The sequence below is a fragment of the Chlorocebus sabaeus genome, chromosome X, assembly GCF_047675955.1.
Source record: "Chlorocebus sabaeus isolate Y175 chromosome X, mChlSab1.0.hap1, whole genome shotgun sequence".
In the NCBI taxonomy this organism is placed as follows: domain Eukaryota; kingdom Metazoa; phylum Chordata; class Mammalia; order Primates; family Cercopithecidae; genus Chlorocebus; species Chlorocebus sabaeus.
Window position 1 is genome coordinate 45,191,094 of NC_132933.1, and position 24,164 is coordinate 45,215,257.

Genomic DNA, 24,164 nt, shown 5'->3' on the forward strand with positions numbered 1-24,164 from the left:
AGGTTGAAAACCCCCTCCCAGTGAAGCATCTCACCACAAAGTGCTGGCCTGTAGAGCATATGTCCATAGTAGGGAAATAACTATCAGAAATAGCTCTGTCATCTTGATGTCTGGTAGGATGGAGGTAGGTTTGACCACCTACGGAGGAGGATCCAGGCCTATAGCCATCTGTTCACCTCTGGAAATATGACTATAGAAACCTGAAGTCTGGAAGGCAGAAAGTGCTACCCAGGCTGCAAGCAGTGCCACTAACCTGGCGATGGCCTTGCAGGAGCTCCACTGAGTACTCATTCTTACATAAGATAATAGTTCAAGATAATAAGAACTATTATTAATTGAGCATGTACCAGAGTGCTAGACACTGTGCTAAGTGCTAGTAGCACAGTTTCATGTAATCCTCACAAACACCATATGAGAAAAGTAGAAGTAGTTCCCATTTTGCCATGAGGCTCAGAGAGGTTTAAGTATCTTGTTCATGCGGCTGGTTAGCAGCAGAACTAGGATACCAGCTAAGGTCTGTGACTTCAGAGTCCAACTTGTTAATCAATACATTATACTGTTCAATTCCCAATCTTGATTTAGGAAAATAGAAGTGGGATCAGGGGAGGAATGCCAGTGAGTTCAGTAAGCAGTTTGAATCACAGGCTGTGTACATATTTTTCAGAAATGTAATTTGTGATTTAAATACAGGCAAAAGCTATAGATGTTTATTAAAACTGTTGGCTCTGTAGTTTAAAGCAGACCTTGGGGGATTGTTTTAATGAATAGGCAAGACTTATGTAATTAGCATATCAATTGTTTGTAAATGGCACTTGAGGGAGCCCGCAAACAATTTGTTCACCAGTATTTTATTAAACCTCCCCTCTGTGATCTTATAGACTCTTTTTATTTGCATTATGAATGGGCAAGGGAGAATTTGCTAGGGGAAGGGCTATGCATGCCAATTTTGACATCTTGAATGTTGAAATTGCTACTTTTTCTCTTTGAGTAGCAGAGTTGACAGTTTCAAATAAGGAACTGAGGAAAGGGTCACCACTTGCCTGTCATGGACAAGAAAGCAGTCTTAAGTGTTTGCATAGTACAGACATACTGGTACATTTGAGCAAGGACAATCAATAGGTTTCAGTAGATCCCAAATGAAGTGCATCAAAAGAACCCAGTGGTTTAGGGAAAACCTCATTCCAAAGAAAGGGTAAACGTGAGAACTTGACGGATCTTGGCTTCAAACCCTCCAATCTAGTCATATAAGCATAATGCACCCTTAGGACTAACCCCCAACACCCATCCTAGGGAGAGGCTCTATCTGTGGGCAGGGTGAGTAGGCAATTGCTGTTTGCTGCTGTGCCTGCACAGGCAATCTCTAAGAAACCTTGTTAGGCAACATCTGCTGCATAGGTGACTGTTTACCCACTGGGCCTCAGTGGTTTGATAAGTGATATCCTAGCATTTGGACACTAGGAGCATTCTCATCTGTAAGCAATTGTACTGGGTGTAACTCCCCAGAGCTAATGATGCCAAGGTTTTCCTATGTGGGCTCCCAGCTGCTGAGTGGGAAGAACTTGGCTGTCCCATTAAATGGAATAGAAGTAAAGGAGCGTACTAGGGCGAAATCTTCCCTGACTCAGTGGGTTCACTGAATGCATACGTGTTACCATTTACAGGAATCACCCTGCCATGTATTATTCCTGGGTCATACAGTCCATCAGGATTTCCAGGCACTCCCGGATTCCCAGGTATGGAATGAGGCCAGAGAAAGCCACTAAACACTCTTGTTAGGGCCATGAGGCAAAGGAAGCAGAGGATAGCCCAATAGTATTTGGGGATCCACATTCCTCCTGAGGGCAGCCTTGAGGATTGAGGAAACAGGATGGCTGCTGGAGAGGGCAGTGTGGGGAGGTGAGATGAGGAGAGGCTCTCCAAGATACTGGGATTCGTGACTGAACATCACAAATCATACCCAGCACACTGACTTTCCTTTCCCCTCACTGCTTACATTTGGGTTTTCAGGCCCTAAAGGGTCCCGAGGCCTCCCTGGGACCCCAGGCCAGCCTGGATCAAGTGGAAATAAAGGAAAGCCAGGGAGTCCAGGATTGGTTCATCTTCCTGAATTACCAGGTAAGAAAAGGAGTGTCTTCTCACCTGCTTCTTTGTGTGTGTGTGTGTGTGTGTGTGTGAGAGAGTGTGTTTGGGTTGTGGTAGCCCTCTGCCAATTACAGGAAGTCAAGTTTGCTCTCTGGTGTAGGTAGGATGGCTTAATTTTATACCCTGGCAAGACACAGCACACAGCCATAGAAGGACAGCATATTAGAGCAATAAGGACCATTCAAAATCAGCTGGGGCAACCCCTTAACTTTCAGATGAGTAAACTGAGGCCCAGATGGGAAATGACTTGTCTGAGATCACTAAACCACTAATGACAGAGGTGTAACTCTGCCAGGTTGTCTGTCTGCCAGTTCTATGAGTTTCCTGGATCAACTCCTTAAGGTTCAGTGAAAAAGACTGAGATCAGTCAGAGGGAAGCTGTCCATTTCTATCCCTTTTCTCACACTCTCTTGTTCCAACTTGAGCTTCATGATTCTTCACTGTACCAGTGGTCCTCAAACTGTACTCCATGGGCCAGCATTAGCATCACCTAGGAACTTGATGGAAATGCAAATTATCCACCTCTCCACAGGATCTGCTGATCATAACCTCTGGGGATGGGCCTGGTAATCTGTGTGTTATCCCAGATGATTGTGATGATCGCTCAGGTTTCAGAACCACAACTGCTGTAGGGCTCGGGGCTCATCTTGGATCATGTGCTCCAGGGTCCCCTCCACTACCCTCTCCCCACCCAAGAAGAGGGAGGCATGACAGCAGAAGCTAGAGAACTCCAGAAGAGGTTGAGCTTTACTCAGGATGCTATGGGGTGGCGTGTGTTCTTCGACAACTATACGACCCTCAGGAACAGGTCGTGGACCTCCACCCACAGCCCCAACTCCCAGAACTAGAACCTTCTCCAGGTCGCAGGGCCCAGTCCCTGCCTCTGCACAAGGCCTCGCAGGAACAGAGACTCCTGACCTTCAAGAGAAGTCACATATATTATTAATATGTTAACTTTCATATTAGAAAAATCTGTCTCAGAGATCTGTACCCAGACAAATTGCTTCTAAACAGCCATGGTCTTTTATGTTCATCTTTTTACATTTAGGATTTCCTGGACCTCGTGGAGAGAAGGGCTTGCCTGGGTTTCCTGGGCTCCCTGGAAAAGATGGCTTGCCTGGGATGATTGGCAGTCCAGGTTTACCTGGTTCCAAGGGAGCCACTGGTGACATCTTTGGTGCTGAAAATAGTGCTCCGGGGGAACAAGGCCTACAAGGATTAACAGGGGACAAAGGACTTCTTGGAGACTCTGGCCTTCCAGGACTCAAGGGTGACTCTTTTTGCCCCAATTATTGAACAATCTACAGAAAGCCTTATATTAATTTGTATACTTCCATGAATACTTGCATGAATCTGGGGTGATGGTTTAATTAAGGGGTTAAAATGAAATATTTTATTCTGTCCCTTCCTTTTGTGAAATTTTCCTTAAATGGCCTGAGCCAACTTTACTGTCTTAGTAATTCCAAAAGCGACCATAACTAATAGTCAAATTTCTTGCAAAGACTGGCTTACGGCTGGGAATAGCAACAAGGCTGGAGCTGAGAAGACAGTGGCACCTGGGATGTGTCCTGGAAGTTGGTTTGCTGACCCACTCACTGCTATCTCTCCAAGCTGTGATCATTTGCCCTTCTCTTTTATCAGGTGTGCACGGGAAACCTGGCTTGCTAGGCCCCAAAGGTGAGCGGGGCAGCCCTGGAACACCAGGACCGGTGGGACAGCCAGGCACCCCAGGATCTAGTGGTCCGTATGGCATCAAGGGCAAATCTGGGCTCCCAGGAGCACCAGGCTTCCCAGGCACCTCAGGTAGGTCCTTCAGAGGAGGAGTCCCACCTTGACAGACTTCAGCTAGACCCTGGGCCCAGATGCGCTGGGGCGGGGGGGCAATAGCAGTAGTGAGACATGGTCAAAACTTAGAATGAGACTTGACTTTCCTAAGCTCTCAAGTTTCAAATCTCAAGTCACCTTTCTAGTACCAAGCAGAACAGATTGCTGCAGGTTAGCTTCCAAACTATTGCCACAAATCTTTCCCCTCCCCCGGCCTCCTCCATGGCCTCATGCCCAGTTTTCAGGTTTCAACTCTCCCGACCTCCCCAGTTAGAGAAGCCACCCTCATCGTTGAGGGCGTCTAGTCCATCTCCACTGCCTTCACTGGGGCTGTGAGCAGCCTGCTTTTGGTTGGGGAGAAACTCAAGCAGTGTGACCACACCGGCAGCCTGCCTCTCAGGCGAGTGTGCCTCCAAGGACCCACGGCCAAGCGTCTTTTACTCAGCAGTGGGGCCTGACACTTCCTGCTTCCAGACTTGTGTTTACAGCTTTGCCTTTTTCTTGCACCACCCTCCACAACCTGCTTCGGTGACTGCACCATTCCCAACCGCCCCTTACTCCTGGCCTAGTGACTGAAGTTGAGTTATTTGCAGAGCCATTAATGTCCTTTTTATTCCCTTTGTCTCTCTGTGTTTCTGAGATCTTCACATAGACTGCCTCAGTGAGAAAACACAGCACACAAGCTCACAGACTAACACCCCCACTGGCTCTGCCACTCAGGAATGTATCTGATTATACACTATAACAGGGCCTTGCTTACAAGGCCAGGGATCCCCGAGCTCCTGCTGTGGGGTTGGCTTCCATTGAATTTTTCCCTTGTTGTGGAGTCCCCTTCACAGCCTCCCATTTGAATCCTGGGGCTTGCAGCTACTTGATGCTTTTCAATCCATAGAAAGCCAAGTCAGCCATTCATTTGGGTCCTTGGGGACCCAAATACCTCTGTCGTCATTGATTTAATCCTTTCGTTTTTTAATTTCCTTGCTTTGTACCTGAACATTCCACTTTGGCAGCAGCTCAGGAGGTTAATCCCATTGACCAACTTTAAAGCGTGGTGAAAGACGTCTCAGAATACCTAGGAGACCAAATGGGCCTTGTGGGTTTCTACAGTACTTGGCACTAGGGGGTCTTTCAACCTTAATGCCAAGGAACTGGCTGACTTAACTGATTGCTTGAGGGATTAAAAGGGCAGCCCTGTATCCAAGGCTCCCTGGGAGGCTGAAACAACAGCTCAGCTTTAACCTCTACTTCACCGATTGGCTCAGGAAACAGCCATTGTAGTGTGATTCAGACTGGAAGTACCAGGAAACTGGAGCCTACTTGCCACCCTGGCTTCCTAGAGCTCCATTCAGGGGCTAAAGTGTAAACCACATTCACAGAAAGACAAAAAGTTATAATCAGAAGGGGTTTGCTCTCCCTGCCAGCTACTGTGCCATGCTGGAAGTAATAGCCATTGCTGTGGCACTCTGGGTAATAGATGCTAACACTTCGGCCAACTGAGAACTCTGCCTGTTAGCAGTTTGCATGTGCTGTTGTTAAAGGGCCATTTACAAAACCTAACAAACCAAACCAATCAGAAGCTATGATATAGGCAGTGGCCCAGATCTGGCTAGAGCCTCACTTGACAGCTGTCCTGTGTTCTCTCCTGTGCTGATTCAGGGCATCCTGGAAAGAAAGGAACAAGAGGCGAGAAAGGCCCTCCTGGATCAATTGTAAAGAAAGGGCTGCCAGGGCTAAAAGGCCTTCCCGGAAATCCAGGCCTAATAGGGCTGAAAGGAAGCCCAGGCTCTCCAGGGGTCGCTGGGTTGCCAGCCCTCTCTGGACCCAAGGGTAAGTGAAGTGATCAGTGAAGCTAAAAAGGAGCATTTCAGCTGCCCAGCTTGCTCCTTCCTCTCTGCCTAGGAATGGGAAATGGGGAGGGAGTTGGACAGGGCTTTTGTGTCAAGATAGTTGGACAAGGCTAGTGCTAAAGGGGGACCTCTGGTCAAGGTGAGTCACCCTCACTGCCTGCTGGGTGGAACACTAGACTGAGTATCATGGTCAGCAAAGCCCTGGGCAGTACCAGCCACACTGGGTTTACTCATTTGCATAGTCCTACCATGGAGGCTGAGAGCATGGAGGCTATCAAGGTTGATACCTTGATAGCCATTGGTAGTTGTAAAAGTGGTATCTCCATTTAAAACCAGAGAAAGTGAGTGGTTTAAGGTCACACAACTGGTTAGCAGCAGAACCAGGCTAAAGCTCATCTTCTTGCCTCCTGGCCCTAGGCTTTTTTTTTTTTCTGTGTCACACATGAGCTATAACTTGGTGAATCATAAGGGAGGGCCCCCCCTTTTTTTTTTTTTTTTTTTTGACAGAGTTTTGCTCTTTCGAGTGAAGTGGCATGATCTCGGCTCACTGCAACCTCTGCCGCTCAGGTTCAAGCAATTCTCCTGCCTCAGCCTCCCAAGTAGCTGGGATTATGGGCGCCTGCTATCATGCCCAGCTAATTTTTGTGTTTTTAGTAGAGATGGGGTTTTGCCACGTTGGCCAGGCTGGTCTCGAACTCCTGACCACAGATGATCCACCCGCCTTGGCCTCCCAAAGTGCTAGGATTACAGTGTGAGCCACCATGCCCAGCTGAGAGGGGCCCACTTCTTTCCTTTGTATTGTGTAGTGCTATGTCCTTATTCAGGAAGGTAGTATAATATGTAATAAATAAGAGTTTGGTAATGACTAAGACTTTGAATTAGAGAAACCTGGGTTTGAATTCCTTCTCTGCAACTTCCTTGCTGTGTGACTTTAGGCAAGTTACTCAACCTCTCTGAGCCTCCATTTCCTTGTATGTAAAATGAGAGTAATAATAAAAGTTCTTGTTTTTCAACAGGAGAAAAGGGGTCTGTTGGATTCGTAGGTTTTCCAGGAATACCAGGTCTGCCTGGTATCCCTGGAACAAGAGGATTAAAGGGAATTCCAGGATCAACCGGAAAAATGGGACCATCTGGACATGCTGGCACTCCTGGTGAAAAGGGTGAGCTGGGGAATTGAATTCTGGAACTGCTGCCCATGCTTTTCAATATATATATTTTGTTTGTTGACTTGGTCATTCCTGAGGTTTGTACCAAATCTATGTAAGATAATACAATTTTGGGCTTCTGAATTAAGTCATTTTAAACCAAAAGACGTAATCGCCTCTGAGTTCACACTGCATGTTAGAGGCCATGTGTGCCCATTCCCAGAAGACCAGTGGAGGAGGGTTTTGAGGAGAGTCTAAAGTTGCTGACGGACTTGGGATTTGTGGAAGAGGACATACACAGAAATGTGAAGTTGGGGGAATAGGGGCGGGGAATAAGATGGAAAGGCCCCAAAACAGGGCTGTGGTGGTATGGGAAGAAATGATGTGAAAGGTCAGCCTTTGCCTGACCCTGCATCTAAGCTCTCTTTCTCACGCTGATCTCTATCCCTGCAGGAGACAGAGGCAATCCGGGGCCAGTCGGAATACCTAGTCCAAGACGTCCAATGTCAAACCTTTGGCTCAAAGGAGACAAAGGCTCTCAAGGCTCAGCCGGATCCGATGGCTTTCCAGGGCCAAGAGGTGCTGGGGCAGGGGATGGATAGGAGAAATGCTCAAGAAAGGCTTCATAACCAAACTGGGCTTCCTTCCTGAGCAAAGGCCCTGAAGTAAAGCCCCCCATCCCCAACCCCAGAGCAGCAGTGTGGCTGGCAGCAAGAAGTCCAAGAAGGCTGCCTTCCCTGGGCCTGAAGGCTGCCTGGACTTTGAGACTGCTATTTGTCATTGCCACTGTAGAACTGAGGTTTTCAACCACAGGCAGTGGTACCCCTGGAGAAGCCTGAGCACTGTGCTGCTTTCCCAGTGTTATGGCAGAAGCGACCCTGTCGATGCCCCGTAAGAGTGAAAGCATCTCTTCCCATTTCACCTTCACCTTTGAGCTAACTGCTCCCTGAGCCTACACTTGGCCTGTGACCTGGGGCACCTGAATCTTGGTGAGCCGGGTTTTTCTTGCCCAGTATCTTTTTCCAAGTCTTTTTATTTCTTTTACAGGTGACAAAGGAGAGGCTGGTCAACCTGGGCCACCAGGCCTGCCTGGAGCTCCTGGCCGCCCAGGCACTATCAAAGGAGTTAGTGGAAAGCCAGGTCCCCCTGGCTTCATGGGAATCCGGGGCTTACCTGGCCTGAAGGGGTCCTCTGGAATAACAGGTTTCCCAGGAATGCCAGGAGAAAGTGTAAGTGTGACCAGATCTTTGTCTTTATACTAGAAGAGGCCCCCCATCTCAGGGGGATATACCCTCACTGCACACTTCTCTGATCCCAGCTTCCTTCTCAGCCCCTTCTCCCAGGACATCCTCAGAAACAGCTCTCTCCTTGAGTTTGACAGGTCTTCCCACCCTTTCCTGAACATGTCCTCGTCTGTTCTTTTGTCACATCTCCCTGACATGGCAGAGCCTTCTCCTGCCTTTACAATTATCCAATATCTGCCTGTCTTCAGTCCCCAGCCCAGGCACCTTCTCCTCCAAGAGTCCCCGAGCTCCCACCGTGCTGCCACTCTATACTTATCACTGCTGACATCAATTCTAATTGCTTCTCTGTGTGTCTGACTTCCTCAATGAGATTGTTAGGGCTTGAGAACAAGAACTACCTTACATGCTTTTTTCTCTGCACCCCACTGCCAGCATTTCATGTTGAGCCTGACACATTGTAAGAATTCGTAAAAACTTCTTGATGTTTTGCTAGAAAGGTCTTTGAAGCTCCACAAGGTGCAACAACTAGTAAAGAATCAAGTCCAGCTTATCTGGGCTCTTACAAGGCAAGGTGGAAGAGGTGGCTTAGCAATGAGACCAACCTGCATTTGAACCTCAGCTCCATTGCTCATTAGCTCTGTGATCTTGTGCACACTGTTTACCTTAACCTAAACCTCACTTTCCTCATCTGTAAAAATTGGGAATAATATTTAAATAGCCTTCAGACAGTAGGGAGGGTTAAGTGACATGGCACATGTAAAGCTCTTAACATTGTGTCTGGCACACAGCCGGCTCTGCATAAATAGCAGCTTTATCAAAGGGTCTCAATGAATTGAATCACAGAACACCTGTGCTCCTTGCAGGCAAAGTCGCTGAACTTCAAAAGTGTCAGTCCATCTGGTGGAGAGAACATGGTGCGCGTGTGCGCGTGCACACACACACACACACACACACCTGAAGCAATTGAAAAGAAATAGTTCTAGACTGGGTAGTCCTGACTATTTACATTCTAGGGGGATGAAAACAAAGTGGGAATGCATTCTGGGAGAAGTCCCAGCGTGAACAGAGGCTCAGAATTAGAAGATATGGCAATGTGCCTGATGAAGCCGGGCAAGGAAGCAGCCACAATGGAGTGGTGTCCTGGGTAGTGGTCCAGTGCACACAGTGACCCAGCCCAGTACTCAGCCTCTTACCCAAAGCACTAAGTGGCATAAATCTTTACTGGATACTGGGTACATCTCAAAATGAACCAAAACCATAGCAGATATCAAGAAAAGAATTTTGCGGATGGCAGCTGACATGGCCACTTCCCAGACTCAGATAGTGTGTTGGACATTAGCCAGTGAAGGCAGCTTGTCCTCTGAAAATGGTAACATTTGCCCAAATTCAGACTCCAGCACCCGCACACATACCGCCTGCTACCTGGTGGCAGAAAGACCTTGTGTTCCTTGTGGAACCTGGGGCAGAGGGCTAACCCTGCACGGTGAAGCAGAACTTCTTCCTATGCATAATGGCTCCAGAGCTTTGGCAAGGACAGTGGTAGCCAACTGTGTGTTGAGTCCATAGAGTGCCTGGCCTAACTGTCATGTTCTGCATTTTCTAAGAGACTCGCTGGAATGGCCACACTTTGTCTTCCTAAGGTTCCCATTTTGATAACAGTGGGATCAAATCCTTCCCCTACAAACCCTAAGTATGTGCTCTGCCCTTTGTTCATCACCTTCCTGTTTGCAGGATGTAACATCCCCACTTCCAGCCCACAGTCCACCTTTGCCACAGAATACATGATAGACATCTCTCAGGCAGTGGCTCAGTGAGGGGTGAGGGAGTAAGAGGGTGGGCAGCCCTGAGCTCCGGGCAGAAATGATGATTCCCATGTTGCTTTGAAGGGTTCACAAGGTATCAGAGGGTCGTCTGGACTCCCAGGAACATCTGGTCTCCCAGGCCTGAAAGGTAAGGAGCATTTTTTTTTTCTTTTAATGTGTTCTTCTAGAGCAAGGTAAATTTCTAGCAGGCCCAAGGGTCTCTCTCTCTCTCTCTCTCTTTTTTTTTTTTTTTTTGGCAGAGTCTCGCTCTGTCACCTAGGCTGGAGTACAGTGGCACAATCTCGGCTCACTGCAGCCTCTGCCTCCCGGGTTCAAGCAATTCTCCTGCCTCAGCTTCCTGAGTAGCTGGGATTGCAGGCACTCACCACCATGCCCGGCTAATTTTTGTATTTTTGGTAGAGACGGGTTTCACCATGTTGGTCTGACTGGTCTCAAACTCCTGACCTTGTGGTCTGCCCGCTTCAACCTCCCAAAGTGCTGGGATTACAGGCATGAGCCACTGCACCTGGCTGGCCCAAGGGTCTCTTGCAAGGGGTAGCGGAGAGACTGTTTAGGGGAAAGTGAATTAATTTACATTTTCCCTTTGGCCAAACCCCTTCTGCAGTCCTTGCTCCTCACAGACAATGCAACAAACAGTGGTACTTAGCAAGATCTCTCTCTCTGTGGCTTTCATGGATCCAAGGAAAAGGATGTCCTTTGGCTTTGTGGTTTTGCTCATCTGCTTTCCAGACTTAGCAGTGAGGAGAACTTTGGCTCCAGTCTCTTCCCCTGATAAACCCAGCCCACTAGGCAGGAAAATTTCCCATTCTTGCTGGCATCACTGTTCCGTTCTGGTGATGTTTGAAGGCCCTGCCTACCATCTTCTCTGCCCATACTGAGCCTAGTGATGTGTTTCCCAATGGAGATATGCTGTATGTAGCAGCATTTCATGCCAGTAGTCTGGTAGCAGCATCCCAGCTCCTGGATGGTGGTTCATCACTTTTTACCCAATAGATAATTTTATCAAGGCGCTCCTCTGGCTACACTGAATCTGAAAAAAAAATGCGTTCAAAAGATCTCAGTAGTGCAAAATGAGCTATAGCTTCTCCTGGCCATTTAAACAATGTATTGGAATCCTCAGGAGACAACGGCCAGACACTTGAAATTTCCGGTAGCCCAGGACCGAAGGGACAACCTGGTGAATCTGGTTTTAAAGGTAAGGTTGCTATATTTTTGTCTTGTTTGCCTCACAGACTCCACAAAACTGAGGATTAGAAGGAATTTTGGAGGTCAACCCCAAGTTCTGCAACTTCTCTCTAGTGCAGAAATTTCCTACCTGTCAATTCTCCCAAACAAATCAGCCTACTCTTCCTTCAAGACTCATAGGCTGGCAAAGACCTTTGGGATAATGGCCTACATCCCCTTAGTTTAGAAGTTGTTATCTAAACTGTCCTTCTTGAACATTTCCACTCATTGCTCCCACTTCTGAAGGGATACTCATAACAAATTTACTTGCTTCTCAATTGTGGGGCACCTTTCTAATGTGAAAACAGCCGCCACTTTTTTTTTTAGAGTTTCTTCATTGGGTCTAGCTCCTTCAGCAATTCAGAATCTACTCTTTCCCATGGAGGAATACACTGCTAGAAATATGGCCTAATCACTCAGCATTTTTCTTGATTTTATAGGCACAAAAGGAAGAGATGGACCAATAGGCAATATAGGCTTCCCTGGAAACAAAGGTGAAGATGGAAAAGTTGGTGTTTCTGGAGATGTTGGCCTTCGTGGAGCTCCAGGTACCATGCCACATGATAACCTTATTCTGAAAGAGTTTGTTAGCTTCAAGCCATGCCCCATTCTGAACTTCTGCCTTGGTTTCACATTTAGGGTTTCCAGGGGTTGCCGGCATGAGAGGAGAACCAGGACTTCCAGGCTCTTCTGGTCATCAAGGGGCAATTGGGCCCCTAGGACCCCCCGGATTAATAGGACCCAAAGGTACGTGTATTTGGGAGCAGGCAGTGGGGAAAAGCCTTTCCCTCAATGAAGGACACCAACTACTTTATCTTAGAAGATACTATCTACGGTTAAGCCATGCCTACAGGAGTCATTGGACATGAGGAATCATGGGAAAGGTAGATGAAGAGTAATGAAGGCAGGCAAGCATGAGTGGGAAGAGAAGAATATGGGATCCATGAAGAGAAGAGCTAGCAAGGAAGGCAATTGCCCTGGCATATGTAGTCTTTCCCTGACTTAGAAATTGGGCAGTGAGTTTCTGGAACCAGTCTCTGGGAGCTAACGACTCAAGGTCTTGACATTGCTACTCTGAGTTCTTTAAGATACCTAATGAGCTGCCATCTTACTCCCAAAGCTGTATTGGTCTCTGATAAGAGCCATGAGAACCTATGGTGTAGGGTATAGGTTGGGAGTGTTTTCTTCTCCCCTAGGGCATTAAGTAAATGCCTCAAAAAAGGCCAGGACTTTAAAATAAGGACCTTGCAATGCCTTTGGGGGCAGGTAGCTACCTTTTGCTAATGCTTCATGATTCAGAGTTGCTGGAGCCATTTTTGACATTCTCTCCCCTCAGGCTTCCCTGGATTTCCTGGTTTACATGGACTGAATGGGCTTCCGGGCACCAAGGGTACCCATGGCACTCCAGGTTAGGAAGACCCTCAGGGTGAAGAGGAGGGCATCAGCTCTTCCAGAAGCTTGGCAAGGGCTGGCCATGAATTCTCGACTGTGGTGTATCCCATATCCTTGGACTCCTAGCTCTCCTTATCAACCTCCAATTTCAGGTCCCTTGATATGGAGAAGAAAGAGTACGGGGTTTTTACTTCTATTCAAATTAACTTTCTTTCTTGTTACTTCAGTACTCTGCCTCTGGTATCTGTCAGTCAGGCTTCTCAGGCCACAGTCAAGTGAGCTAGGCAGGAAGGCCTCACCCCCACTGAGGTCTGCCCCCTACCCCTGCATCTCCTCCTAGGACCTAGTATCACTGGTGTGCCTGGGCCTGCTGGTCTCCCTGGACCCAAAGGAGAAAAAGGATATCCAGGAATTGGCATCGGAGCTCCAGGGAAGCCGGGCCTGAGAGGGCAAAAAGGTGATCGAGGTGAGTCCAAGTCAGGTCTTGCAGAGGCTGAGCGAGGCCTTCCTGGGGGAGTCAGGTTTAGGGTACAGCAGGGCCATGTGGCTCACAGGGTTGGGCTGTGAGTGTCTTCACATCTCTGGGAGTCTCACAACCCAGTGGGAATGACTGCTGAGAAGGAGAGGATAGGCTGTGCTTAGCATTTTCCAGTGAAGACTGTCAGGGCACAGTTCACCAAGTCCATTTTAGCCTCCAGATTCCCTTCTGCTCCTCCTTACTAACCTCAAGCCTCTCTGGCATGCTTGGTCACAGCTTGGAATGATTGGTCCTGAGGGACAGGGCTGGTCCATTTAGTGAGAGGTTGGCTGGCATTTCCTCAGTGTCCAGTGTGGGTGGCACTCCCAGGGCCCTGGGAAGACAGTGTGGCTGCTGGAAGGATCCCAAGACTAAGATGATACAAGTCTCCACCGGACAGAACCACAGCATACCCTGAACTAGAATTTGTTGGGTTTACTAGAAAGCAGGTTCTACCCTAATCTCGGCCCCTGACTCATCACATGGCCTGAAGTCCCTTTCTGAGTCTCCCTTTCCCCACCTCTCAGAAAGTAAGAATGACTTGTGTTCTTCAGCTTTTCCTCAGGAAAGTTCCAAAAACCCGTGTACATTCCACTCTATGTTAACCAGGAAATGAATTCAGCATAGCATCATGGTTAAGAGTATGGGCTCTGAAATCAGACTAGCTGGGTTCAAATTCAAGCTATACCTCTCACTAGCTACATGACTTTAAACAAGGAAGTTACTTGTTCCTCAATCCCAAATGAGCCCTTAGTTTTCCTTTTCTATAAAATGAACATAATAACAGAACCTACCTCATAGGTTTTTTTGAGGAATCAATGAGGAGCGAGGTAAGATATAGAAAAGCTCAGTGCCTGGCACATAGTATATACTTAAGAATGTTATTGCATGTTACCTGGGGAAATCATATTTGCAAAATTTCCTGTTTCTCTTTGCTCTGGAGCTTGAGGTCTTACTACATTTTGTTTATGTGCATGTTTGTATACTGTGTGTATGTTTCCCAGGGACTATATTCATATATTAATTCATTTCCTGCTGCATTTTAAATTGATGCATCTGCTGTTTTTGTGTTTCTTCTTCCCTTTGATCTGGACCAAACTGTTCTTTTCTGAAAGCCAGCAGCTTCTTCAGAGGAAGGGCTCAAAGCAGGGTCCAAGCCTGCCCAGAGACTGTCTTCTTTCATAGGATATAAGGAAGAGGGAACTGGATAAAAGCACAGGGACATTTTCTTTTGTTTTCAAATCTTGACGGTCATTAGATTATTCATTTTCTTTAGCTATCTGAGATAATAAAATCATAATTACACATGTAGTAAATAGCACAGGTCAAGAAGGATGCATTTCAGCAACATAGCACTAAGCAAAAAGCAAACATGTCACAGAGGAATACATTTGGTATGATTCTGTCAATAAATGTTCAAAAATAAGCAAAACCAACCAATACATTGTTTAGAGATATATATGGTCAAACTGAAGAAAAAGGAAGAGGATGATGAACAAAATTCAGGAGTGATTGCCTCTGAGAGTGAGGGAAGGAAGAGGGTGGAGGGCACACAAGGAAATTCAAACCAAGTGACATCTTAAGTTGAGTGGTTGAAACACAAGCATTCATTGTTTTGCATAATGTTATAAATATTATGTCATGTCCTCTCAATAATTAAAACAATTTCTTTAAAAAGAATACAAGAAATATCATACCACCCCCACCCCCACACACACACACACACAGAAACCTATCTTTGATTTGACAGTGGGAGTCAGTGCAATATGATGGTTTACTCCTAAGAAAACATCATAAGAGTGGTTGGGTGCAGTGGCTCACGCCTGTAATCCTAGCACTTTGGGAGGCCATGGCAGGCAGATTGCTTGAGCCCAGGAGTTGGAGACCAGCCTGGGTAACATGATAAAACCCTGTTCCTACAAAAAATACAAAAATTAGCAGGGCATAGTGCTGTGTGCCTGTAATCCCAGTTACTCAGGGGGCTGAGGTGGGAGGATCGCTTGAGCCTGGGAGGTTGAGGTTGCAGTGAGCCCTGACCACCTCAGTGCACACCAGCCTGGGCAACAGAGAAAGACCCTATCTCAAACAAACTAACCAATAAAAAAAACTTCATAGAGCAATTCCTCTCATTACAATACTGTTATCTAAATAACTTTCAGTGATACTATTTGTTTTCATATTTGCACTAAATATGTAGAGGCTGCATTTATATATTTTGTTTTTTCAAGGCTTTGACACTGGACTGAGTTGGAAAAATGGGCTGTTTTGCATTTTCATCTGCTCATTTAAAGTGTTTTATTCTTAAAGAAATGCACGAGCTTTTTGCAGTACTTAAAGTCAGTAGTGCCTTTATTTCAGGTTTAATAACACGTAAGTGTAATTATAAAATCAAGAAACAGTTAAAGGGAAAAACAGTCTCCAAAAACTGCCATGGGAACTTTTATAATTTGTGTATTGCCCACCACTGCCTACTCTATTACACATGTGGTGTCTTGTTTATTAGGTAGCATAATTTCAGTTTACATATATATAAGCTATATCTCTATATACATAATATATGTGTAGAGCTGTATTTTCAGAAAAAAAGTATACAATATGTCTTTCTTTTCAGATTTTTACCCTGGGGATAAAGAAAAATATTTCAAAGGCTCACCAAGCCAGAAGTAACAATGCTATGAGTACCACCACATGGCTTAGCTACTAGTTTTCTTTTTGTATGTGTGTGTGTGTGTGTTGTTTTTTTTTTTCCCGGACCTAAGAGACCTAGAGAGACTTTTCTCAAAATTTATTTTTTCTTTGTCTAAATTTCAAGATTCAATTAATTAATGAGCTGTTTAAAAACACCTGAATCTACCATCATTTTAATAAATTTTCATGGATTTACTATATTTTAGATTAATAGGAGAAATTCAGCATATTTTTGCATTTTTCTTGTCACAGAAGATAAAATTCAATATTAACATTTTTGGATTTTCTTGTCGCAAACAAAAATTAAGAATCTCAACCACCAGAACAGTTTATCAAGCAGTTTGAATCCATTTATCTTCATTTGAATATCTTCTAGACTATCCCAAAGTAATTAATACATATCTTCCATGCTACATGAATAATATCAACACCTACATTTGTGTTTTCCCATCAAGATGACCATCTATGTATTTGATATGTGAACATTAAATAAATCTTCTGTGATCAGATGAAAGTTTTGGTCTCGAACACATTACAATAGAAATAGTTCCACAAACAGAAAACATGTAAAGCAGTATTAAAATTAGAGCAAATGAGTATTCAGTATCTATTGTAATAAGTGGTTATTCTCTTTGGCCAAAAGGAAGGAGGGATTTAGTACAGAGACATTTGTTCCACAGGCAATTAAGCAATCACTTGGCTCATATCATGAATGACCTATAAAAGATTGTTTTCTAGTTTGCCTAGAAATTGCAGAAGATAGCCCTAGAAGACACAGAGGCACTACACTCTTGCTGCCTCCATTCTAATTGGTCTGGTATCTGTTCTGACTGGCTGGGGCCTGTGGCCTACGTTCTATAACCTTTGTGCAGCATCAGACATAACTGGCTAACTTAAGAGGTGTTTTTTGACACAGACAGTAGGTTTAAAATCACTTTGGAAACTTAAAAGTCCAGGTGCTCAGTCATGCCTTCTTTTCTTTCTGGTGGGGGGGGGGGGAAATTGGCCTAAAATATTTCCATTACCACTGAGGTAAGGGAGCTAGAACTTTCCAATAAAATGCAGCTCCAGCTCTGAGCCCTCATCAGTTAAGTTTGTCTGCTTTCTGGGAAGGAAGGATTAGGGGAGAAGAGCCCTCTGCTGGCGTTCTCTGGTCTGGCTCCTACCTAACTGCTTCCATTTTCTCTGTGTGAGCTTCCATTTTCTCTGAGCGAGCCTGGCCATCTTCCGGGCACATGGAGCCTATCCAGCCCCTTTTATTTATTCTTGCAGGTTTCCCAGGTCTCCAGGGCCCTGCTGGTCTCCCCGGTGCCCCAGGCATCTCCTTGCCCTCACTCATAGCAGGACAGCCTGGTGACCCCGGGCGACCAGGCCTAGATGGAGAACGAGGTAAAGACAGGAAGCCCAAAAGAGGGCTAGCCACCACCTCTTGTCTGACATTTGGGGAAGTCATGTATACAGCGCAGCCAAGTCCCTGTTGCTGGACATACATGGGCGTGTTTGGCTTCACATCCCTCCCTGAGCGGGGACATAGGGGACTTCAGCCGGGTGAATTTTGCTGAAATGGTTTGGGAAAGTCTGGGCACTAGGACCCCACAGATGGTGAGGGAACCTTCCCTGTCCTGGGAATGGGCTTTGGAGTCCTGTCAGTCCCCAGGCCTTCAGCAGTGGCTACTACCTGCTCACCTGCCCCTCGCCCCTCTTCCGATCTTATCCCTAGGCCGCCCAGGCCCCCCTGGACCCCCAGGTCCCACTGGGCCATCCTCGAATCAAGGCAACACTGGAGACCCTGGCTTCCCTGGAATTCCTGGACCTAAAGGGCCTAAGGGAGACCAAGGAATTCCAGGTTTTTCTGGCCTTCCTGGAGAGCTAGGACTGAAAGGTACGGCTGCTTGGCTGGCTGCTAGGCCCTTCCCCACTCCACGGCCAGGGCTCCTTCTGGCAGTCCTGTGAAGAAAGGCCGGTGGCTGATGCTCTTCCCTACCTCACCCCTGCCTATCCTCCACCCCTACCACCCCTACCATGCCAGGACCTGACTTCCTTCCTTTGGACTTTGTCAGGCATGAGAGGTGAGCCTGGCTTCATGGGGACTCCAGGCAAGGTTGGGCCACCTGGAGACCCAGGATTTCCCGGGATGAAGGGGAAGGCAGGGCCAAGAGGTAAGTTGAGAGCACCTGCTGGGCTGATCCAGAGTTCAAGGGAGGGGCCTGGTGGTAAGGTTCCTTCAGGCGTCATTGCTCACCACGCCAAGAAAGCCTGGATGTCTAAAGCAGCTGGATCAAGCTACCCCAGGGAGGCAGTTTCTCTCCCTTGGGGATCCTTCAGCCTCTGTCACCTCCAAGGACTGAAGACCACTGCTGCCTTGCCACCATGGATCCTACTACTGACTGCCTCTCTCTGTGTTATCTCTGCGTCAGTGGGCATTGGGTTTGCAGTCAGATCACCACCCACCCGTTTGCTCAATTCAGAAATAAAGAACCATCTTTTGCATCCTTTCCCACCCCACTCACACACATGCAATCTATTAGCAAGCCCTGAGGCTTGTACCTCCTAAATGTGCCTTGCATCTGTTCACCTCGCAGTACCTCGGCTGCTACCCCCAGATCCAAGCCACCAATAGTTCTCATGCAGCACCCTTCCTCCCCCCACTCTAGCTATCACTTTTCCACATAGTGGCCAAAAAAAGCTTATAAAAACATAAATCATCCAGTGGCTTCCCATGGCATAGGAATGAACACTAACCGTGGCCCACAAAGCCCTGTGTGAGGCCTCCCTCTTCATCCTCATCACCAGCCCTTCCCCTTTGCTGCTCACTGTACTCCTGCCATACTGGCCTCTTTCAGTTATCCAAAAACACCAAGTCCTGGCCTACCACAGGGCCTTTGCACATGCTACTTCTACTTCCCAGAGTGTACTTGCCCCTCTACTCTTTAAATAGCAAAGTCCTTCTAATGTTTGAATGGTCTCAGTTTAAATGCCATTGCTTGCAAAAGGCCACCAATCACTCTCTAAAACAGATGCCTCCACCCCATGCCACCCTCTACTCCCTCCCAGTGTCCCTGTGTTAGTCCTTTCCTCCACAACACTTCTCCCAACTTGCACTCAGATTAACAGTATTTGTCAAGTTAGGCATTATTCGTCTTTATCATCAGACCATAATCTCCATAAATGTCTGTCATATTCATTGCTCTATCCCCAGAGCTACCAGGACCCTGGCATATAATAAGCACTGGGGAAATATTTGTTCCATGACTTACTAAGCAAATTATGCTATTAGAAAGGCAGCTGGCTGGCACCGGGTTCCTAAGCTGGGATGTCAACTGGGGTCAGAAGCATCCCCTCAGCCTCCTTGGCACTGTGTTCTAACCAGTGAGTAAACAAGCCACCCTGGTCCTGAAAGAAGACTCAGCTCACCGTATTAGCAGCAAATGCTTCCTGACTGCCTGTCACCCATTGGGCCCAGTGTTGGGTCCCGAGGAGACAGGATGAATATGACCCAGTTCCTGCCCTCGTGGAGCTACCCAGCCACTGGGGAGAGAGATGGATAAAGAAGGCATTGTATAATATCACACAGTGCCATCCTGGAGATATCCAGATATCCTGTGGGGACAAACAAGGTAGAAAACGGTTGATTACAAGATAGTAAAGAAGGCGTCTAGGGCCCCGCTCACCTCCCTCTGCCTCAGCCTGATGTTCTTATTTCCCCCACCTGCCCACAGGTTCTTCTGGCCCCCAAGGTGCTCCTGGACAAACACCAACTGCAGAAGCTGTCCAGGTTCCTCCTGGACCCTTGGGTCTACCAGGGATCGATGGCATCCCTGGCCTCACTGGGGACCCTGGGGCTCAAGGCCCTGTAGGCCTACAAGGTGAGGAGGGTGCCAGGGAAAGGAGATTTGTTGGGGAGTTGAGACAGCTTGGCTGAGAGACTGGCTTGGACGTCCAGCTCCAAGGGTTGTCTTCATCAAACATTGCCTCTGTTCCTTCACAAAGCTCCCAAGCATCCTGTTGGGGAGAAGAAGGGCCAGCAGGACCAGCAGGGTGGTTGTACTTGGTACTTGGCTTTAGAGGATGAGGGCAGAGCAAGGTTGCTACTCCAGACCACTCGCCCCTCTCTAATGTGCGGCAGAGAGATGGAGGGAGTGTGGTGGTGAATAAAGGGCCACACAAGGCAATGAAGAAAGTCCAAGGCTGGGGGACAGAAAACCTGGCCTCTAATTGGAGTAAGTTAGAAGTCTGTCTGGGTCTCAGCATCCTCATTTTTTCTTCTCCTTCTCCTCCTCCTTCTCCTTCTCCTTTTCTTCTCCTTCTTCTTCTTCTTCTTCTTCTTCTTCTTCTTCTTCTTCTTCTTCTTCTTCTTCTTCTTCTTCTTCTTCTTCTTCTTCTTCTTCTTTCTTCCTCCTCCTCCTCCTCCTCCTCTTCCTCTTCCTTTTATTTATTTCTTTATTTTATTTTATTTTTGAGACGGAGTCTTGCTCTGTCACCCAGGCTGGAGTGCATTGGCGCCATCTCGCCTCACTGCAACTTCCACCACTCGAATTCAAGTGATTCTCCCGCCTCAGCCGCCTGAATAGCAGGGACTACAGGTGCATGCCACCACACCCAGCTAATTTTTGTATTTTTAATAGAGACAAGGTTTCCTCATGTTGGCTAGGCGGGTTTCAAACTCCTGACTTACAGCAATCTGCCTGCTTTGGCCTCCCAAAGTGCTGGGATTACAGGCATGAGCTACTGCGCCCGGCCTCGGCGTCTTCATTTCTGATATGGGATGCTAGAAGTTGCCCTGCATAATTTCCAATGTTGCTGGGAGGATGAGAAGAAGGGAGGAGGAAGTGGGCATGAAGGGGCTCAGATAGGCTAAGTCGAGGGCACTGCCCCAGGGCAGAGATGCCTCCATGAACTAAGAACTAGCCCAGGCGGCTGCAGCCTTGATGTGCAGTGTGCACACCAAGTCGACAGCCAGTGCACCATCTCCTAGTGAGTCTTGGGCATGACACACAAATCCCCTTTCCTGGGGAAGGCATCTGAGGACCCTCTACATTGAGTACCCTCCTTTGGGCTTTCTCTCCTGCAGGCTCCAAAGGTTTACCTGGCATCCCCGGCAAAGATGGTCCCAGTGGGCTCCCAGGCCCACCTGGGGCTCTTGGTGATCCTGGTCTTCCTGGACTGCAAGGCCCTCCAGGATTTGAAGGTCTGGTGATGCCACATTAGGGGGCGGGGGCGGGGGCGGGGTCTGGGAGGGTTTGAGGCTAGGGGGTGAGTAAAACTTCAAGTCTGAAACTTAGTAAACCCAGTAGTAGCGATTGACACTCCTAAGATGCTCAAAAACTGGGCTCTAAGTCCATTCACTCCTCACTACCCTCTGAACCTGTGAAGGGATACCCTACATTCTGGAAGGCAAAGGACTGTTCCAAATCCTTTTCTGGGCTCTCTTCCAGTGCTTAAAAGGTCTATCTTTATACTACAGATGGCCCCCTGCCTTTTACCTCCCCTTCCTCTTTTTTTTTTTTTTTTTTTTTTTTTTTTTTTTTTTTTGAGACAGAGTCTTGCTCTGTCGCCCAGGCTGGAGTGCAGTGGCACAATCTCCACTCACTGCAAGCTCCGCCTCCCGGGTTCACGCCATTCTCCTGCCTCAGCCTCCCAAGTAGCTGGGACTACAGGCACCCACCACTGCGCCCAGTTAATTTTTTGTATTTTTAGTAGAGACGGGGTTTCACCATGTTAGCCAGGATGGTCTCCATCTCCTGACCTCATGATCCGCCCGCCTCGGCCTCCCAAAGTGCTGGGATTACAGGCGTGAGCCACCGCGCCCGGCCTACCTCCCCTTTTCTACCCAGGGATTCTGACACACATGGGAGGGGGATGTTCAAGGGATAACAACACTTGAGATAAGGTGTGGCTGTCCGTATACCTCTTCTATTTATGTCCCACTTTACATTGGGGATGACAAATTAGTTGTCCTGAGTAGAGAACAGTTCAGAGGCTCGGTGGGAAACTGTGGCAGTTGATTTGTCATATCTGTCATGGGCAGGAGAGGAGGGCAAGATTTTACCCTGCTAATCCTAACTCTGCTTTTAATGCCTCTGATTCAGCAGCTGCATAGTTATCTCCTATGAGGGCCTGCAAGGCTGGACCTGAGAAGTATCCTTCTCCATACCCTAATCCCCACTCAGAGAGACCCCAAGGCCAGGTGGCTATGGGAAGGAAGCCTAACAATGTACTTTGAAAACTGGGGCCTCTGTAGCTGGATACATCTGAGATAGAGTTGTAGCTCTACCACTTACTAGCTGTAGGACATCTGAGCCTCAATTTCCTCATCTAAAACTTGGGGTGGTAATACCATTTTCCAGGGTCATCGTGAGGATTGAGTGAGAAAACATATGTGTATAACATGCCTTGCACAATGCGTGGCACAATGTGAGTAGCTGATGTTATCATTAGCTGCACCACACTCACCTTTTATGCTCTGTCTCTCTCAGGAGCTCCAGGGCAGCAAGGCCCCTTCGGGCTGCCTGGAATGCCTGGCCAGAGCGCGAGAGTGGGCTACACGTTGGTAAAGCACAGCCAGTCGGAACAGGTGCCCCTGTGTCCCATCGGGATGAGCCAGCTATGGGTGGGGTACAGCTTACTGTTCGTGGAGGGGCAAGAGAAAGCCCATAACCAGGACCTGGGTAGGTACCAGCTCTGACAGTCAGCCCTGGTCACTTGTCCCCACAAACACCAACAGCCAACCCCTCTCTTCTCCCAGCCCTTTCTAGGTCCACTGTTGTATAATGAGTTACAAGCATCAGCTCTGGAGTCAGGTGGATCTGGGTTCAAATCCTGGCTCTATCACTTACTAGCTGTGTACACTGCATTAGTTATTCAACCTCTCTAGGCTTTGGCTTCCTCCTTAATGGAACAAAGCTAACTCTAGTACCTATCACACAGGTTGGTGGAAAGATTGCATGAATCAATCACCCAATGCAAAATGCTTAGAGCAACATTTGGCATTTAAGCATCCATTAAATATTAGCAATTAGTAGTAGTAACAATAATAATATGACCTGCAGGGCAGTGATGATTACCTGAGAATGAATTGTGTTGTCTGCAGGTGTGCTAAATCTTAAATGCAGACTCAGTCTATTAAGCGCTGTTTCTTTCAAAGCAGATTAGGGCAGAATTATACAGCTTATAAAAAGATTCTTGTTATTATCAAATTTCCCTGGTGCATTTAAAACAGAATTTGATCCACACACTTCAGCGCATGTACAATGTTACAGGACTGGAAGGAGAGCGCTGCCTCAGTCTGCTGCAAGTGGTTGGATGTGAACCCAAACCACCGTCTCGTCAAAGCCCCTCAGCCAGACCTTCCCTGCCCTTGCCCATTTTCTCTCCTTCCAGGCTTTGCTGGCTCCTGTCTGCCTCGCTTCAGCACCATGCCCTTCATCTACTGCAACATCAACGAGGTATGCCACTATGCCAGGCGCAATGATAAATCCTACTGGCTCTCCACTACTGCCCCTATCCCCATGATGCCCGTCAGCCAGACCCAGATTCCCCAGTACATCAGCCGCTGCTCTGTGTGTGAGGCACCCTCGCAAGCCATTGCTGTGCACAGCCAGGACATCACCATCCCGCAGTGCCCCCTGGGCTGGCGCAGCCTCTGGATTGGGTACTCCTTCCTCATGGTAAGGTCCTGCACTGTCCCCTCCCCCAGTTGGAGGCAAAGGGCCCCTTGGACTGGTTTCCAGGCTCAAGGGACACCAGGTAGAAAGCATAGAGTTTGAAAAGAAGAGAAATGCTTGGACTGGGCTTGGCTAAAGAATGCAGAACCCAGTTCTGCATGAATGGCAGGTAGTTATGAGTGTAGGGGAAAGACAGCAGTTTGCACCCAGTGGTTCAGGGGCTAGAATATCTGTGAGTCATAGGTCAGTGCTCCGCCATCTCCATGCCTGCTTCAGTTATGCCACACCCAAGGGAAGAGCAAAGCACACTATGATCTGAGAGGACAGTGAGGGAGAGGCTGTCACCACTCGGGGCCAGGACACAGTCTCACTAATCAGCCCAGCCATGGCACTGTCCCCTCTTCTGTCCACCCTCCCAGATCCCTCTGGCCTCAGCCATCTCCTCCCAGAAGGCTTTGATGAGTGCATGCTGTGTTTATATGTCCTTGCTGGTATTTTTGCTGTCTCTCCATTTCGGAGGGAAGGCAGCGGCCAGCCGTGCTGTGTGTCTTGCTAAGAAAAAGAATAATCTGCAGGCCCAAAGAGGCCTCACATCCCTTACATAATATCCTCTGAATACCTGGGGATGGAAATAAAAGGTCAGGTTTAGGGTCA

At 47.6% G+C, this 24,164-nt stretch overlaps 1 protein-coding gene across 8 annotated transcripts in view; it reads left to right on the forward strand.

The window, feature by feature from the left end:
* COL4A6 (collagen type IV alpha 6 chain) overlaps positions 1 to 24,164 on the forward strand; it is a 300,057-nt gene that overhangs the window by 273,771 nt on the left and 2,122 nt on the right. For 5 of the 8 annotated variants that reach the window (XM_073013472.1, XM_073013471.1, XM_037989010.2 and 2 more), the window contains 21 exons: positions 1,662 to 1,733; positions 2,008 to 2,115; positions 3,191 to 3,412; positions 3,784 to 3,945; positions 5,623 to 5,793; positions 6,830 to 6,973; positions 7,412 to 7,537; positions 8,006 to 8,187; positions 10,089 to 10,152; positions 11,146 to 11,220; positions 11,690 to 11,797; positions 11,889 to 11,996; positions 12,586 to 12,657; positions 12,982 to 13,107; positions 17,119 to 17,235; positions 17,567 to 17,728; positions 17,907 to 18,005; positions 19,566 to 19,712; positions 20,918 to 21,034; positions 22,323 to 22,514; positions 23,227 to 23,513. In XM_073013472.1, the coding sequence (XP_072869573.1) occupies positions 1,662 to 1,733; positions 2,008 to 2,115; positions 3,191 to 3,412; positions 3,784 to 3,945; positions 5,623 to 5,793; positions 6,830 to 6,973; positions 7,412 to 7,537; positions 8,006 to 8,187; positions 10,089 to 10,152; positions 11,146 to 11,220; positions 11,690 to 11,797; positions 11,889 to 11,996; positions 12,586 to 12,657; positions 12,982 to 13,107; positions 17,119 to 17,235; positions 17,567 to 17,728; positions 17,907 to 18,005; positions 19,566 to 19,712; positions 20,918 to 21,034; positions 22,323 to 22,514; positions 23,227 to 23,513 (2,861 nt within the window). The remainder of the gene's footprint in view (positions 1 to 1,661; positions 1,734 to 2,007; positions 2,116 to 3,190; positions 3,413 to 3,783; positions 3,946 to 5,622; positions 5,794 to 6,829; positions 6,974 to 7,411; positions 7,538 to 8,005; positions 8,188 to 10,088; positions 10,153 to 11,145; positions 11,221 to 11,689; positions 11,798 to 11,888; positions 11,997 to 12,585; positions 12,658 to 12,981; positions 13,108 to 17,118; positions 17,236 to 17,566; positions 17,729 to 17,906; positions 18,006 to 19,565; positions 19,713 to 20,917; positions 21,035 to 22,322; positions 22,515 to 23,226; positions 23,514 to 24,164) is intronic. The other 3 variants (XM_073013473.1, XM_073013474.1, XM_007992536.3) reach the window with 1 other exon arrangement.